The sequence below is a fragment of the Sander lucioperca genome, chromosome 1, assembly GCF_008315115.2.
Source record: "Sander lucioperca isolate FBNREF2018 chromosome 1, SLUC_FBN_1.2, whole genome shotgun sequence".
In the NCBI taxonomy this organism is placed as follows: Eukaryota; Metazoa; Chordata; class Actinopteri; order Perciformes; family Percidae; genus Sander; species Sander lucioperca.
The window spans coordinates 32393968-32411062 of NC_050173.1; the positions used below are offsets into that span (position 1 = coordinate 32393968).

A 17095-nucleotide genomic window follows, 5' to 3' on the forward strand; every position below is an offset into this window, starting at 1 on the left:
AATTCAAATTACTTTCATCCCCCAACGTTTCTTTTAGCACCAACATGAGATTGACATTTGTCATTTTGAGTGAAATGTCTAAACTAAACTTTTTGATGGATTACCATTTAATTTGGTTTAGACATTCATGTCCGCCTCAGTTAATCACATTAGTGATCCCTATGACTTTTCATCGAGCACCGTAAAAAACCTTTTACATTTTCTAATACTTTGGTTTTTGAGCAAATTCCTTTAAAACAATTTACATCAGCCTCATCTGTACTTTGTGTTTACTGCTAATTAGCAAATGTTAGCATGCTAACACACTCAACTAAGAACATTATACTGTACCTGCTAAACATCCACATGGCAGCATTGTCATTGTGAGCATGTTAGTAAGCTGATGTTAGCATTTAGCTCAAAGCACCAATTTACCCAAGTACAGCCTCACAGAGCCGCAAGCATGGCTTTAGACTCTTGTTTTCCTTGAAAGCTTTAAAATAGCACTTAAAAAAGAAGGTGCAGTGAAAATGAGGGAAATTGTAATTTCAAGCGGCACACATTGAGAACACTCAATATATATTTGAACAAAAATCAATTCAAATGACTGTATCTTATCATCACAACCAACACTGTCCAACTGGAAGTGAACCACACATCCGGGAGTGTTTGGCTCTTAAAAACCACCCTGTTCGACCCTAATATAGAAGCCCTTTTACAAACCGCTATGTACTTAGGCATTGGTCTCCTGTTTGAAACCACTGTCCCCCCAACGTTCACTAGTGTTGCCATCTAACTTCCAGTGATAACACACTCTCAAACCACCCTGCCTGGTTAAATGGGCCTGATGTACAACACCGCAGAGAATAGGAATCCATGGGAAATTCCAGAGTAAGACTACAGTAAGAGCAAAGATCTCCCTGAGCTGCAGTGCCATTTTAACAGTGGATAGGTGGATGCTTTCATGTGGTGAAAAATACCAGTAAAATGTATAAATGAGTCCTTGTGCAGTGAGTTTGGAAGACTATGGAGAACAGTCACACTGCCAGGACTTTAATCCTGCATGCTGCCTTTAATCATGAGAAGTGTTTTAACATGGCATGATTAGAAAGATGGCTGTGACGAGGCTCAAAGTTCATTCTTGAACTAGACATCAACAGATGACAAAACAATCTCACCAAAGGTCCATTTAGTAGCGGTACTGGAGATTTTGATCATATCACATGATCTTCCTCAGCAGGTGTTTGAGTTTGCAAAGCGCCATGGCATTACAATTTCCATTTCTTTATGAGCACTTTAGGACTTCTTATTCATGCTGCCTAAAAAGTTGAGGTTCAAAGTTCATTCTTTGGGCCTGTGTTACCATTTGAAGCATTTTTCTTTATGTAAACGTATCTTTCAAAACATGCATTGAAGTGATGAAAGCAGACCACCTTGAAAAAAAGTTGGCTTGCACACAAGCTGGTTGGCTAATCTCACTGTCAATCAACACATCAATAGCCCTGTTTCTCAAACAAAATGAGCCATCATGGTTTCTTGCATGTGAGCTTCAAAGTTTGGTTGTGTCCCATTTTACCTTCTGGCAGAAGAGACGTTAACAAAAAAACAGCAAAGTGCGGCTTTATTAAAAATGATTCATTTATTTATTCAAGTCTGAAAACAAGACATGGTAAAACACAAAAAAACACTTAACTGTGGTTTTTAAATGCTCTACAAAGGAAGAACAAAACAGCTTCATATCGACTCCTCTTCTTCTAATCCACATTAAATCAACTCCTATAGTCTGAGAAAAGTTGTACACCAGTATACTATTTCACTGAGCGCTCATGGGAAAACTCGTTCGAATATCAAATATCACGAGCTTTCAGAGTCGCAAGACGAGTGTGGACTCCTAAAGCAAAACATGTAGAAGAAAAAAAATACAACTCAAGTCTGTTGATTCGTCGGTCAGTCCATTTGTGTGAGATCAACATAAAGAGCATAAATGCTTGGTCCTTGGTTTGTGTGTCAGATGGGTAAAAGTGTGTGTGTTTAGTCAGACTCTTCCTCTGAGCTGGCAGGTGTGGACACAGCCTCTTCCTCCTCCTCATCAGATTCCTGGTTAAAAATACAAAGAGGGGATTAGTACTGTGCGTGTGTGTATTGTGTAATAAAGACAAGATGGTTTTTGTTCCCTATGCAATCTGAGATAATCCATCAGATTTGTGTAACATACAACTTGGAAGGTAGTTTCCACAGAAATAAAAATTATGAAAAGGCCAATACCATTTTTTAATGTGTACCATTGCCAACGTATAAACTAACTTGTGGCAAGTTGCGGAGGTGAGGTTTTGCAGTAACTGACAAATGAGCAGTGGGGTAGTCACGTTACAAGGCAGAGAGCCAGCTGCAAAATGAGTCAAATTTAAAAGCCTAATGCTTCATCCACACAAAGCACATTGCTATCGCCAGATGAGTGACGGCTTTTTCGGCTCGTTTTCTGTGACAGGTGAGGTGTGGGGGCACGGCGGAGTAAGCAAGCTAACGTTAGCTAACTAACAACTTACAACTTGTCTGCTGGCTGGCTTGCTAGTTCCGCCATCCTTTAACGCTACATTGATTACAGAGAATGAGCCGAACAGTGGGCTGGGTCTGCTGACCTGCTGCCGCTGGGCCCTCCTCCCTACGGCCTGGAGCTCAGGAGAACGTCTCCCACACTGCGTCAGACCGCTCTCCTCCCAGCAAGCTGCGACAGACTTTCCGGCCCCACTGACGCGTTATTATGGATCCCACGTAACTTCTAGGCAAGTCCTGCCCTACGAAGCAGCTCAATTGGTTGGGGTTAGGCATTGACCTTGACTGGTTAAGGTTAGGATAGCCGATTAGTCAGGGGATAGGACCGGAACAAATCCGGTTACCTTGCGTTAGCATGGACGCTTGGCCAATAGTAGTGTGTGAATACTATTGAAGGGTGGGCCTTGCCTCGAAGTTGCGTGGGTTCCTTAATAACGACCCACTGACAGGTGTTGTTCAATGGCCTTTCCATCCATCTTATTCCTATGGTATTCTCCCTCTTATACCACAGCTTCTTGCCAACAAAATGACAGATGCAATCAAATTAAAAAATACCAGTCATTTACTTACTTTTATAACAAATTTTGGTCTTGCTTTTTCATTTTAAATATTACGAAAAATATTTATTGTAACTCTGAATTCCTGCTGCTTGCGTTGCTAGGCTCTTCCCCTCTCTAGCTCTTACCTGCACCTTCTCCTCATCGCTTTATTTTATTTTGTCACAAGTCCTACCTGGTCCTTTCCTTTTCTTCTGCGATCAGACCTGTCGACTATCTTATATAAAAAGTCCTCTCTCCTCCTCCCGCTATTACCATTAGTTGATTTTGATGTGCAGATTTACGCCAACATAAAAACACATTTGAAAATAAAAGCCTTGTTCTCACTGAGCAGCTATTTATCTACTATTACCTTCTTCCTCTTGGACTTGCTCTTATGGTCAGAGTCTGATGAACTCTCGCTGGTCTCGATGAACTCTTTACTTTTGAAGCTGTCGTTGCCTCCTCCCCGCTCCCTGTCCTTGTCTGCACTGGCAGACTTCCTCTTCTTCTCCTCCTTCTTACCTCCAGATTTTCTGCTCTCCCTAACAGGTTAAGGGTGGGGACAAAAGAAGTCAGACATATTTAAGACCGATTTTATCAAAGAAAAAAACAAAACAAACACAAGTTTATGTCTTGTAAGTCTTACTTTTTGGAACTGGAGGTTGCTCCTCCGCCACTCTCTTTGAACTCTTGCTTTGCTTTTTCATAATTCCTCTTTGCCTCTCCAGCCTTTGTGTCCCACTCCTGAAGGAACAGAAGCAGGGAGTGTAAAGGAGAGGAATGAATAAAACAACATGGGACAAATGAATACAGACTGGGTTTGATGAAACCCAGCTCTGCATAGCACAAGTTCAACGTGTAATTAAACCACCCCATCTGGCTGTAGTTCTTTGAGATAATGCACTTCAAAACTTTAATGTCAACTAAATGTATTTAGATTGATTTATATGGGCATACATATGTAACCCATAAAATAAGTGCAGCCTCCCTTCTGACAACTGTGTAAAAAAAGTTTAATTACGTTAATTTTCCATTTTAAATGACAGAAACACTCTTGATGACACACTAAGTAACATTGACTTCAGAGAATAAAATAGGTGCACATCCCAATGTGACATCATGACTTTGCGTAAACATACACGCCACTTTCTAAAGCCAAGTGGCGTGTTATCTGTACACATTTTGAGCTATCCGCGTGTATGTCTACGCCGTATACAGCAGAGGGGTTGGGTTTAGGGAAAGAATAACGGGGTTGACTTTAGTAAAAGAAGAAAGCGACGGTTGACTTTAGGAAACGTGACACGCGGGACACGATCCCCGGTCTCCGGGGTGAAAGTCCTGTGTTGTTTGACCCATCCTCCACCCACCACCCACCTCCCTCCCTATGTGGATTTTCGGGCTTTCATACTACTCGCTACGGCGTAAATTGCCACGCAATTGCAAGGTAATGTAAGTCAATGGAGGCCAAACGGCGTTGATAAACACGCTAAAAAGCGAGTATGTGTCTTGATAACACGCCAATAATGGCATACGAATTGGCGTGTCATACATACGCCACTTATTGAGATCAATCTGTTAAAATTGAAATGATCATACCTACAACTTTCATACTTTGCTTTTATATTATTCTATAGTCACAGCCACTCTCTAACACAATCCTGTCCTGTTGTACTCACTGGGAGCCACAAAGCAAACATAAATGTGAAATGCAAACTAATATTTATCTTAAATATCTAGTGTTGTGAGAGCATAGGAGTAAAATTACAGCAAATCATCTCTCCTCCTTGTTCTCCTGCCTTACCTCCTTCTCGTCTTTGCCTAGTTGTCGCCACATCTCTCCAGCCTTCTTGGAAATCTCGGTGATGGAGATGCCCGGGTTCTCTGACTTGATTCGCTCGCGGCTGGAGTTGAGCCACAGCATGTAGGCACTCATCGGCCTCTTGGGACCGCCGGTTTCTTTCTGCTTCTTCTACTCAGATTGAAGGAAGGAAGGGAATTAAAGGGAAAAGAGTGCAATTACACAGGTTAATATATGCTACTAACCATCTGTTTGCAATACTAGAGGCAAAAAAAGAAAAATCACTGCTGGATTCACGTCTTTTTACAACCTAATATTTCTCTCATGTTTTCTCCCTGTCCCACCTCTTTGCGTGGTTTCCTCTCTTTTTTCTCCTTCACCACTTTGGGTTTCTTGGCCTTCTTCTTCTCGCTCGCATCATCGCTATCGTCCCCATCTTCGCTGCTGTCGCTCGCTGAGGCATTGCTGTCGTACCTGATTGACAGAGGTGGAGAAATGGGGAAAGTTACGTCAGCTGGGTTAAATAAGCCAGAGTGGGTCAACAGACTTAAAACAAATAGAGAGTTTAAGAAGAAGCCGCTTACTCTTCTGCAATGTCATCATCTTCTTCTCCGGGATTAAACGACTCATCTAGAGAGATACAAGGCAGAAAATCAAACCTACTGATCTTCTGAACTCAACATGTGTTGCCTACTTCTGTCATACTGAGACGGTTACCGCTTTCGCCATCTGACTCCTCGCTGTCGTTGCCCTCCTCTCTGATCTTGCCCTCAGCCTTCATCCTCTCCAGGTAGGCGTCGTGCTGGTCGTCGTCTGAGTCACTGTACTCATCAATCTTACCCTTCATGCCCTGAAAGTAAACTGCACGGTCAGAAACAACGAAAACAAACCAACAGTACTCACAATACAGCAAAGCCATTGTAGAGTCTTCCAGGACCTACTAGGCGCCAGGCAACACTCATGTTAGATAGAATATAGATTGTTCATTTATTCAATAAAATGCAAGAAGATACTGCAAAATGTCAATCACAATTTCACAGAGGTCTAGGTACATTTTCAAATTGCTTCTTTTGTCCAACCAATAGTCCATAAGTATTTATTTGAGAAGTTTGTGGGGATTTTTACTTAATATAGGACTTACACGAATAATCAATTATCAATATTGTCTATTTTCCTTTGATTGACTACATTTATTGGCCAATTAATAAAATAAAATAACGCACCATGTTTGGTTGGATGTCATGAATTTTAACATTGGGCCTCATGTAAGTTTCTGTATTCTTAACCAACATCTCTCCTACTGTTTTCTGTGATGCTCCCTCATCGGAGTGTTCCAAGCCGGAGTCAGCAAATTCTCTTAACTTCGTCACCTTGTAGTGAATTACAAATAGCTACCTGAGGCCTCCTGTTCTTCTTTAGTCCTGCCAAATTTATTTCATAAAAGATGCCACCCAAGAGTAAAAAGAAGACTTTCACACCACGGCATTGTCGGTCAGCAGATGAAAACATAGTGTCCCTGTATTGTAATGTTATCTTAGACCAAATCCAAACAGTTTTCCCATGTCCATGCAGCAATATCTGTCTGCCAGGGGACAGACAGACGGCAAGTCAGGGAGGCGCTTAAAACACCAACAGGAAATGGAGAGCAGGCCCATTCATTTTCATTGACCTACTCTACGGACCCTGTCACCATGGCAACAGATGGCCCAGTAACCAGAGACACTGAGTTGCTGCTTGGACTTTGTTGTCAGACAGACCAGGGGAGGTTTAGTGAACATTCTGGGTTTTCTGTTTCAGAAAGGGAGGTTACTTAAACCTGAGAGAGAGTGGGGTCACTCCAGCCCGTTTCAGAAAGAGAGGTAACTTAACCTCCGAGTCAGTTACTATGGTAACTGAGCCTGTGAACCTAACCAGGTCAGGAGCAGGTTTTCTTCAATAAACCTCAAATTTCTCAGTCTCCTCCCTCTGACACAGCGCTCTTTCATTTCCTCATTCATTCATTCAGTCTGTATCAGGCGCACATTAGTAAAGCCAATGTAGCAAAACGCCGACAGAAGAGTGTGACTCGCTCTGAAACATTTTTTAATATTTTTGTAGAGTTCCCTTGACACAAACCAGTAAGAGACATTAAAAAGAAATAAATGATTGTAAATCATAATTCTGTTGATGGTGCTGCAGCCTCAGAATGGGATTAGTAGTAGTTTACTTTTTCGGGGCTAAAATCGGCCTAATTATCCTGCCGTGTGAACCAGGCTTAAATCAAATTATAGGTGTAGCCTACTACCATTCCAGTTTTCACCAGTAATATTATAGATTACCTGTGATTAAATATGAAATTAATACACTATATTAGAGCTTACGCATTGACTCAAGCAGCAATTCTCTCCCACACCAATTCTCGCTATTTTACAGCAGCAGCCGTGTTGCTTTTTTTAACAAAATATATGTTCAATCTCGCTGTGCGCATGAGTATTTCCGGCGACCAGTTTGTTTGTGGTTGTTGCCATGGTGAATCGTAGTATCATGGCTCCATTCATGCTGCCTTTTTATTGTGGTGGTGCACGTGCTTAACTCTGAGTGAACATACTCGGAGTTGATTGAACCAACTCAAATCAGCTGTTCTGGAACCGAAAACCCAGAGTTTCCCATCTCAGGGTAAATCAACTCAGACATCAGGGTTAGACTCAGAGTTTGTTAAACCTCCTTCCTGAAACGGGCCCCAGGAACTTGTACGTGTCAACAGACAGCATTAATGCAATCAGCACTGCCTATGTTCGGCAGTGGTCATGCTGACAGCTGTGTCGAGTGTTAAAGCACACCAAAAGCCCCCGGGCCACACATTAGTCAGCACGATGCAAACAAAAGCGCACACGAACGAACACACACACACACACACACACACACACACACACACACACACGTTATCAGAGTCTCACACTCCTTCACCCCCATGTCCCATGATTAGTCATAAATCACTCAGAATGTATCCGGTTCAACAGCAATTGTACTGGTAACCTCACACCAAAATCAAGATTATAGGAAACAATCCTCAGGAACACACACACACACACACACACACACACACACACACACACACACACACACACACAAGCACGACATGCAAGCAAAAATCAATCCACACCGATAAAACAAAGCGCCTAGTTCACACGTGACGCCCGTGACCATACCCACCTTCTTCTACAGGGGTACAAGGACGGACACACAGGAGAAGGGCAACAAGCATCAATAACTGGGATGGAAGTCTGACAAAACTCATGAAATTTATTTGCTTACAAACTGGGAGATGTTTAAATGACTTACTTCTTTGAACCCTCTGTTCTTGATGTTGAGCTTCTTAGCGTTAACAAAGTCAAACAGTTTTCCATACTCCTCTCTAAAAGAAAAAGAGAAATAAGACCGGGATTATTTTGGCTGAAATTCACTAGAGAGCTTCAAGCTGGACGAGATGATCTAAAATCTATATCACGAGACATTTATCTCAATAACAATGAATGCAACTTTTAAAGTATTTTTCAAATACATCAGTACATGAAATTTCCACTCTCATGCTTGCTTATTTTTTAATGTTTGTATAGATTCATTACAGTATGGATGGATTGGTTGGCTGAACTTCTTCTGAGTTTCTGCGTGTAGGGTCCTCACCTCTCAATGCTGCTGAAGGTGTACTGATTTCCCTGCTTGGTTTCGATCTCAAAGTCAAAGGATCGCGTTGTGGTGGTGCCTCGGGCGAAGTTGACGCAGGAGATCTCCTCAAAGCGCAGGTGCACGGGGGGCTTGTGGACATAAATGAAGCCCCTCTCCAGGGGATAGAGGAGGCCCGAGGACGCCTTGTAGGAGCAGGTAATGCACTGAGCTCCAGAGTGACTGTGGAAGAGTGACGCACATTTAACCGGATTTACTTACGTATATGAGAAAATGTGTTTTGTCTACTAGGTTCTTACCCCTGGAAGTTTCCAGGCACAGTGATCTTGCGGTTGACCAGGGCCTTCATCACCCTGCTGACCATCTCATACAGAGACCCTGACATGTTTTTACTGAGTTTGCCCTCAAAGCGGCGCTCCACATCCTCCCTGTTAGACACAAACACAGGAAAAGACAGGCTTAACATCTTCACATAAACACAGCTTTCTAGTATGTGTAAGCAACAATGCAAACAACAGAAGAAGTAGCTGGTGCCACTGTAAACTCATGTAAATTACTCCATACCTTTGCTTCCCCCTAGTGGATAAATGCTTTACAACATCAAAAAGCAAACTTGTGTTATCATTAAGTTGAGTCCCCATGATCAACACATATATATAGCTCATATTGCACTTGGCTTCATGTAGCCCATAAACTCATGGTGTCCTTTACTGCCATGGACTCACTCGCTCATGTTGAGGGTTAGGGTAAGGTCCTCTTCCTTGGAGAAGAGCAGGATGAGAAAGTGGTAACGCGTCTGACCCTGCTTGATGGGAGGATCCAGACTGATCTATTAAGACAACAACACAATGACAAACAGGGAGAAAGAGTGTGAGAAGGAACGAGAGAAACAGCAAGGGGAAAAAAAGAAGCTTGTTCTGGGTACATATACAATAAAAGTGACAAAATTAGGCACAAAAGTCCACTTACCACAAAGAACATCTGCCTCTGATCCTTGTGTGGCAGCAGGAATAGACGGAGGACGGTGGTGTAGGGAATCTTGTAGTCAAAGGTCTTACCATGGAGGTGAAGGAAAGTTGGGTAGATACGGATGTCGTATCTGAGTGAGGAAAAAAGAGAAATGAGAGATCAGTTTAGCTAAAGTCTGAAGTGAGTGGTGTAAATGGTATAACAAATGAGGAAATCTGTGAGTGACTTTGTTTTGTGCTTAAGTGTTGATCGTCTACCTTCCTCTGGGTGTAAGACACTGCAGCTCTTTGAAGATACACACAGCGTCTCCTGTGGCCTGGATCACATCAGCCTTAGACAACACATTCTCAGCAAACGCCTGTAGGAAAACGCACACTTTTAGCACTATTATCAACGCAGATAAAAAAAAGAAGAAGAAAAAAGGTGATGTATCTGAGAAAGAACTAGAAGTATAAAAGGAAGTAGCCCATCCTTCCTCACCTCCACAGGGTCTTGTCGTTCATCAGACTGGCTGGGCGGGACGTAGAATCGGACCTCCATGAGGGAGACCTCTGTGTCGTCGTTCTGGTGAAACTCCAGAGTGACTTCATTCTTCCCTGTGGCGCACTGGGACACGTTGGACAGCGGGACCTCGAATGCTGTACTGTCATTTACTTCAAATGATAACAGCGGTCCTGCGGTGGGAGAGGCAGAGAGAAACAGGAAAACCTAATGTCAGCGGCAGCTTATTTTTCAAATCTTCAAAAGTAAATATGTTTTGTTTTTTTTCCCACGGAGGTGCCATCATTATAGAGCCTTTTAGTTAAAAGATATCAAACATCAGCACATGAGAAAACTGTCTTTATGCTGTTCTTTACAGATCATTTAGGTTGATAAAAATACATTGTTGAGAATAAACAACCTGACACTGTAGCTGCTAATTTGCACCCTGCTGTTCATTTTCAAAACCAAGTACATTAGAGCTGAAGAACAGAAGTCGATTAACCAATAAGTTTGATAGAAAATTAATTGACAACTAATTATGATAATTGATTAATCGTTTGGGCCATTTTCAAGCAAAAATGCAAAACATTTGCTGGTTTTCAAATGTGAGGACATGATGCTTATCCGTCATATAAAATAGTAAAAGGGAATATCTTTGGACTGCAGGTTGCATTTTTTTTGACAAAATTATCAATTGAAAAAAAGAGTCTAGTTTACGTTGCTACAGTGACCAGAGGCCTATACTACGAAGCAAGATTTGGCGTTAACGAGGTAACTTCAGGTTCAACCCAGGGTTTTCTGTACCACGACGGTGGATCACTTGTTACCGGGTTCAATCGCCGTGGTAACTTATGCTGAACACCTAACCTGGTGAGGAGCAGGTTATTTTGGAGATTAGAGATCAACCGGTGTAAAAGCCCCGCCTACTGACCAATCAACACTCGATTGATAACGGCGTCACCGCAACCGGTGGAAATTAGGACGGTAAGATCAGGCGGAGCTCGGTGTGCGGAGAGGGAGAGAGAGAGGGGGAGAGAGGGATGTGCTCATAAAAGTTAAAACATTTAGAGACTGACAACCCCGTTAACATTCCCTGATCGGTATTTTTATGAAATATATAGATTTTAATGGGAGGGAATTACATATAGGCTATCGACATCTTGAGCCGTGTGTTGCCAATGCGCACATCGGTTTGAATTATGTTTTTATATATTTTATTTTATTTGCTCTCACGATCGCTTCCACTGCCAGGGTTGCAACTGAAATAATAGGCTAAAGCAACGACAGTTTATGTAAAGGACAAGTGTAATTATGGTCAGATCTAGTGCCTGACTGATGGGGAAGATATTGATAAGCGTTGTGATTTATGCATTTACAACGTCGGCTATTTTTTGTCAGCTTTCCTCCTGTTTTAGGAAGCAGCGACTGTATTGCGTTTTGCCTGCAAAACCGTGTCTGTGTTCTTCATATTTATGTAGAATTATAATTTCCTCTTATATAAAATATGCGGCTCTGGTAGATGTTTGCGATTGGTCGTGCTGTGCAAACACCGCCTCTTTTATATGAACACTCACGCTGCTGGATTGGGAAACCCTGGGTTGATTGAACTAGTTGTTAACCACCGTCGTGACACAGCTTATGCAGGACCGCGATTGTTAGGATTAGTGAAGCCAGGTAACTAAATAACTAAATATAGGGCATCTTGATTCGTGGTACAGGCCTCCTGTGTCAAAGCTAATCTTGCTGTAACCTACTGGTGAGGACATTTTGACTGTTGTGTTTTTACCTGAGAACTTGGCTGTTCCCCAGTTCCATCCCTTTACACACATGTCCTTCTCCGTCAGCTCCACCTTGTAGTTGGCCTTGAAAAACTCAGAGATCTTCTCAAAGTCCTGATGGACAAGAGGTAAGAGGGGGAACAGAGAGGTGGGGGGGACATAAGGTAAAGCAACGACGAAGTTGACAGGAGTGGAAGTGTTGAAAAGAGGAGGAAATAAATGAAAAAGAGGAAGGCTTCATGTTAGTAAGGCAGTAACACACTGGCACCGCATGGGTCAAAGCTTAGAAAAACACCCTCCAAGAAGAGTGAGGGGATGGAGAGCTAATTAATCACGACGCAATTATAACCACGCCCACCGCCGAGGCCTCTTGGGAACGCTGGAGGTGAATGTAATCCATCTGGCCCCTCTGTCCTCCTCCCATCCCCACACCGCCGCTGACAATCAGCCTGTTTATTTATCCTGCAGACCCGCTTACAACTGCAAATGACACACACAACCAGTCACACACAGCGACAAACACATGCTCTCTCTCTCACACACACACACAGAGTAGTGCACACACATGTGGAAGTGATTGTGGTGTGCGAGTGTGTGCCGGGTAGAGACTCTGTGGGAAACAGAGTTTACGCACCTGGATATCTGCCTGTCCATAAGGTTATTACAGCCAATTAGAGCCCAGAGAGAGAGAGAGTGTGTGCGTGTGCGTTCATCAGCATGTTTGTTAGCCTGGATTAAGGCATTGTTTATATAGGAGAACATGTGTGAGCAGATGTGTAAAATGTATAAAAAAAAAAAAAAAAAAAAGAGTTTGTGCAGAAGTGGTCTGTTTGTGTCGTTGTGTATGTGTGTTCAGTCCCAGTGTCCTCATCAGGCCTGTTGAGTGTTTCTCTACTCCTCATTACAGTTTTGGCAGATTTGTTGTTGCTCAGTTCATTTAATCATAAAACACAGACCCCCACCCCCCCACTACCCACCAAAGACCCACACACAGTCTTACCCAACATAACCGTCTGTCTTTTATTAGTACATTTTTCAACCATGCTTTCCTTTCAACCTTCAACCTCTCATTTGTTATAAAACTATGGCCGTATCGGGGAAAACTGGATAATGCCTTCCTGCTTCCACATTTTTGGGCACATAGTCAGCCAAATTGATCAATACTCACTAATCTGAAACTAACTTGCCAATACGCCGGCAAATATTTTATATATATATATATTTTGCGAAAGTTGCAGTAGTGATACAAAAAGCTCTTTTCTATACTTTACCTTGAGGAATATACACAAGTTTGACTACAAAACCCTTTTGTTAAAATGTTGTGTACAAACAAGCAGCTGTACAAGAGCTGTGCCTAAATAAGACAGTCCAAAGCTGGCTAATCCATATTTTAAATCAGAAAACTGAGGAAGCCCATGAATTTGACCAAGCATTTTAAACTAATTTTTGATACTTGACGTATTCTAGACATAGATTTTCCTGTAACCAAAAAAAATATTGAGGTTTGATACCCACTCCTAGACAAGACCACTCAAGCTAGATATTATTTTATATAATGGGTACCAGTCTGAGCGAGCATTGAAACTAACGATTATTTTTTCTATTAATTGATTTGAGGTGGTGATGTCTTGTATTGTCCAACCATCCGACTAAAACGATATATAATTTTCAATTATATAAAACAGCAGATACTCGTGTTTGAGAAAGCCAGAACTAGACATTATTTAGCATTTTTTTCATGACTTGAACAGTTAATTGATCAAAGAATTGTTGTTTTTTTCGGACAATTGAATAATCGACTAATTGTATTGGTTGGTCCAAAAAAAGTTTTGTTCAATACTCGGCCCTATTACCAAGATGCAACCACAGCGGGCAGCTGCGTACATTCAATGCCACACTCTTAAAATGTAAACGATGATGTCTTGGGCCAATAACAAACTACACATGTACATGACACAAACAGAAACGCTGGACATGCCTCTGGTCATGCCCTGGTCCTCAAGTAGACAATTGCAGGTCAGCTACATAACAGCCTCTCTGGCAGAGACTCGCTGTCTTGCTCAAGGACACTTCAGAGGGACAGATGCATCGATGCTCCTGTACAGCTTGCCAGCGGCTAAACCTCCAGCCAACTCCCGATTACTGACACTGGCTGTGGGATAATAAACAATGACATCACGCCCTGTGCTCCGGGACGAACAGATCCATCTCCAAAAAAGTATGCTGATTAACCCCAGGAGACGCGACCGCTCGCAGCCACAGACTCCAGGTTATACCCGCTCCTCCATCCCAGTTTTTTTTTTTTTACTTGCGTGCTGACATTCGCCATACACTCAGAGCAGCGGGGGAAAGAAAAAAAAATAGGGTGATAAAAAAACTTTTTTTCTTGTCTGTATTCTGAGCCAAATTGTTTCAGTGGATTGATATAAACACTGACTCACATGAGCCGATGATTACACTGTTTATAGAACACACATGCTAGCGCTGGTTTCCCTCATTAATCCCATTAGGAGCTTTTGAGAGAAGAGCCGACTCATTCACATACTTTTGACACACACACACACACACACACACACACACACACACACACACAGAGTGGCTTTTCGCAAGATGGTAGCGTTTTTTTGTGGAAATATCAGACACGGGATAGAAGTTGTTTATCGGTGGTCTCCTTGCTTGTGTTACATCTCGTCATAAACACAGCGCTGAACAAACCAGCAGTGTGTCAGTCTGTAATATTCCACTGATGCCTTGTTCTCCTCTGTGTAAGGTAACAATTACTTCCCAGAAACAGAAAAATACAACCAGGGAGAAAGATTTAGTCTGTTGAGGTATCACAACAGGAAAAAAAGAAAAAGAGGAGGAAAATCAGTCAGGAGCTCGAGAGCGTGATTCGCCTTCTAAACCTTAAAAACGGTGAAATCGCTGGTTTATTAAACCGCACTCACCGTGTCCCTGAAGCCGTCATATTTGTAGACATGTCCTGAGCTGGTGCCCAGCTTGATGCCATGACCTAAACACACTCGTCTCCACTGGGCCAGGGTGAGCTCTCCTGCTTGGATGCTGTCCACCTTCCCAGTCTTGCTGCTCTTATAAACCACATTTTGTTTGCTGAAACGCAGCCGCCCATCATTCTGCAGCGACAAAGATACAGACACAGACAGACACAGGACTCATGTTAAAAGGCTGGGATTCTAAGGCCAGAGAAAGAGTTTGATTATAGTAAAGCTGAAAAGAGATCGGCCTAGTCAACTGACAAAAATCAATCGGCCCATTTTGGCGATAGATTCATTGTTTAAGCAAAAACGCCAAAAACTTACTGGTCCCAATTTCTCAAATGTGAACATTTTCTGGCTTTCCAAGTCTTATATTAATAAAAAATGTATCTTTGGGTTTTGGACTGTTGGTAAGACAAAACAAATAATCTGAATTCGTCAACCTCGGCTCTGAGAAAACGTGATGTAATTTTCCCCTTTTTCTGATATTTAATAGACTACTTAAAGGAAAGAATTGGCAGATGATTGAAAATAATTGAAATAACTTTTTTGTGGCCCTAGTTCATAAGAATAACTTCTAAAAATGATTTTGCAGAAAAATAATGATTGATATTTTTCCACATCCCAACTTACGATACACAAATACAATTTTGCCCCAAAAAGCTCAAACATAACTTAACTTTTAAATTCAGCATAGAGATGTCTGTAGAGCCACAAATCAACAAACTCAACCCCCTTGCTTCAGTGATTCCTAAAGTGGGGTCCATGAAAAGTTTTCAGATTCATTCACTTAAATTAGCATGACTTTTTTTTTCTTTTACACTTTTACTTGTTTTTTTTTTACACTTTACCTTGGCTAAAAATCTGATAGATAACCTGTGTTCTAGATAATCAATTTAAAACTGGGATGCACTTATAGATTATTTAACTGTATCAATAATTTTGTATGAGTTTCAGTAAATACAAAGTGGGTTCATAGTTTCAAAAACATGCCTATTATACAGCTGTTACATGGTCTTTAATTTGACACGGTATTTAATTTTCACTTATTTCAAAGCTATATTCAGGAACACAACCTTTAGCTCTACAAAGCTTTTTTTAAGTGAATCTCAGTCTGTATTGATAGTATTCCGAACTTCCTTCCAGTTTGGGTCCTCTTTACATATCAGTTTAGAGAGGAGAGGTGGTTGATGAGGGTACTGACCCAGGAGCCTTTGACTTCCTGGTAAATGTCGCTGAACTCCAGTGTGTCTCCCATCTCGGCTACAGGCGACGACTGATGTTCTGCAGACAGAAAAAAATGCATTAGATGGAACCAAACATCCACAGGGCGTATACAAGCACTGCATTTTAAAACTATATTCACAGTTTGGGGCATGAAGTATCCTTAAAGCGGTCATTTTTAATTGCTTCCATTTTTAGTATGAGCTCCTTGATATTGATGAAAACATGATGGAGACACTTAACGTTAGCTAGCTGCTGAGCCGAGCACTGAGTCACACTGAAGAGAGAGAGAAACCTGACACCATGTGATTGTGTAACGTTAGATACTAAACGCAGTATTATATTGTTACCTGTTGGTTATAAATCGATTAGTAAACGGTCAGGTCCAACTGTTTTTTTTAATCAAAGCGATTTCTAACATGCATACTGCTGCGCCACTAACAATAGCTAGGCTAACTTGAACTGCACAAGGTGCGTTTCTTTTACAGAACGATGCTGCACTGACTTCGACTGAGTCCTCAATTTAGTAACAGGCAACACTCGCTACAAGCACCGACCCACTGGAGACACAGTGTACATCAAATCGAGCGCTCCAGCAGAGCTAGGCCGGTGTAAAGAAATCAAGTGATATAACAGAGTTAATTTTGCAAACAGAATAGCTCCAAACAAAGCACGTAGGCGAGCTTCACTCCCATGTTACGTGTACATATCTCAAAAATTAGTTTCTAAACAACCGATAAAACACAATTATAAAACTTCTTACTGTCGATGTGATGAGCAGCTTCGCCTGTTTCCCGCGTGTAGCATCTGGAGCTAGCGCTACGTCACAGGAAAGAACCAGAAGGTGTTTGTAATTACTTCCGGTTTGACGAAGAGTTATTCTTTTCACCATTAAAACCTTATATTTGAAATCATACACACTCTGAAGTGTTTTCTATGCAGGCGTTTGTGTAGTACTTGAACTATCGAATTGATCATGGCAACTCCTGTTTGAAAACATAACGTTGTTGGAGGGCAGAGCACACCGCAGTGACCACCTATCACCACTAGGTGGCACGCAACACATCTAATGAAATAGGCCTATATTCTATTCTATTTTATTCTAATGTCAAA

General features: G+C 41.8%; 1 protein-coding gene across 3 annotated transcripts; it reads right to left on the reverse strand.

The window, feature by feature from the left end:
* Window positions 1–1603: 1603 nt before the first annotated feature.
* ssrp1a (structure specific recognition protein 1a) lies at window positions 1604–16955 on the reverse strand. 3 transcript variants are annotated; one of them, XM_031303356.2, is made up of 20 exons: window positions 16746–16955; window positions 15963–16042; window positions 14711–14896; window positions 11771–11876; window positions 9982–10175; window positions 9759–9859; window positions 9502–9631; window positions 9258–9361; window positions 8832–8960; window positions 8533–8754; window positions 8191–8263; window positions 8062–8067; window positions 5587–5719; window positions 5454–5499; window positions 5214–5343; window positions 4873–5040; window positions 3718–3815; window positions 3442–3613; window positions 3224–3226; window positions 1604–2076 (listed from the first exon to the last, which is right to left on the reverse strand). In XM_031303356.2, the coding sequence occupies exons 2-20, from the start codon at window positions 16014–16016 to the stop codon at window positions 2011–2013; spliced, it is 2121 nt and encodes a 706-aa protein (XP_031159216.1). In that variant the 5' UTR covers window positions 16017–16042; window positions 16746–16955; the 3' UTR covers window positions 1604–2010. The 3 variants fall into 3 exon arrangements, with proteins under 3 accessions (XP_031159216.1, XP_031159218.1, XP_031159217.1); XM_031303358.2 differs by lacking the exon at window positions 8062–8067; XM_031303357.2 differs by lacking the exon at window positions 3224–3226.
* Between the last annotated feature and the right edge of the window lie 140 nt (window positions 16956–17095).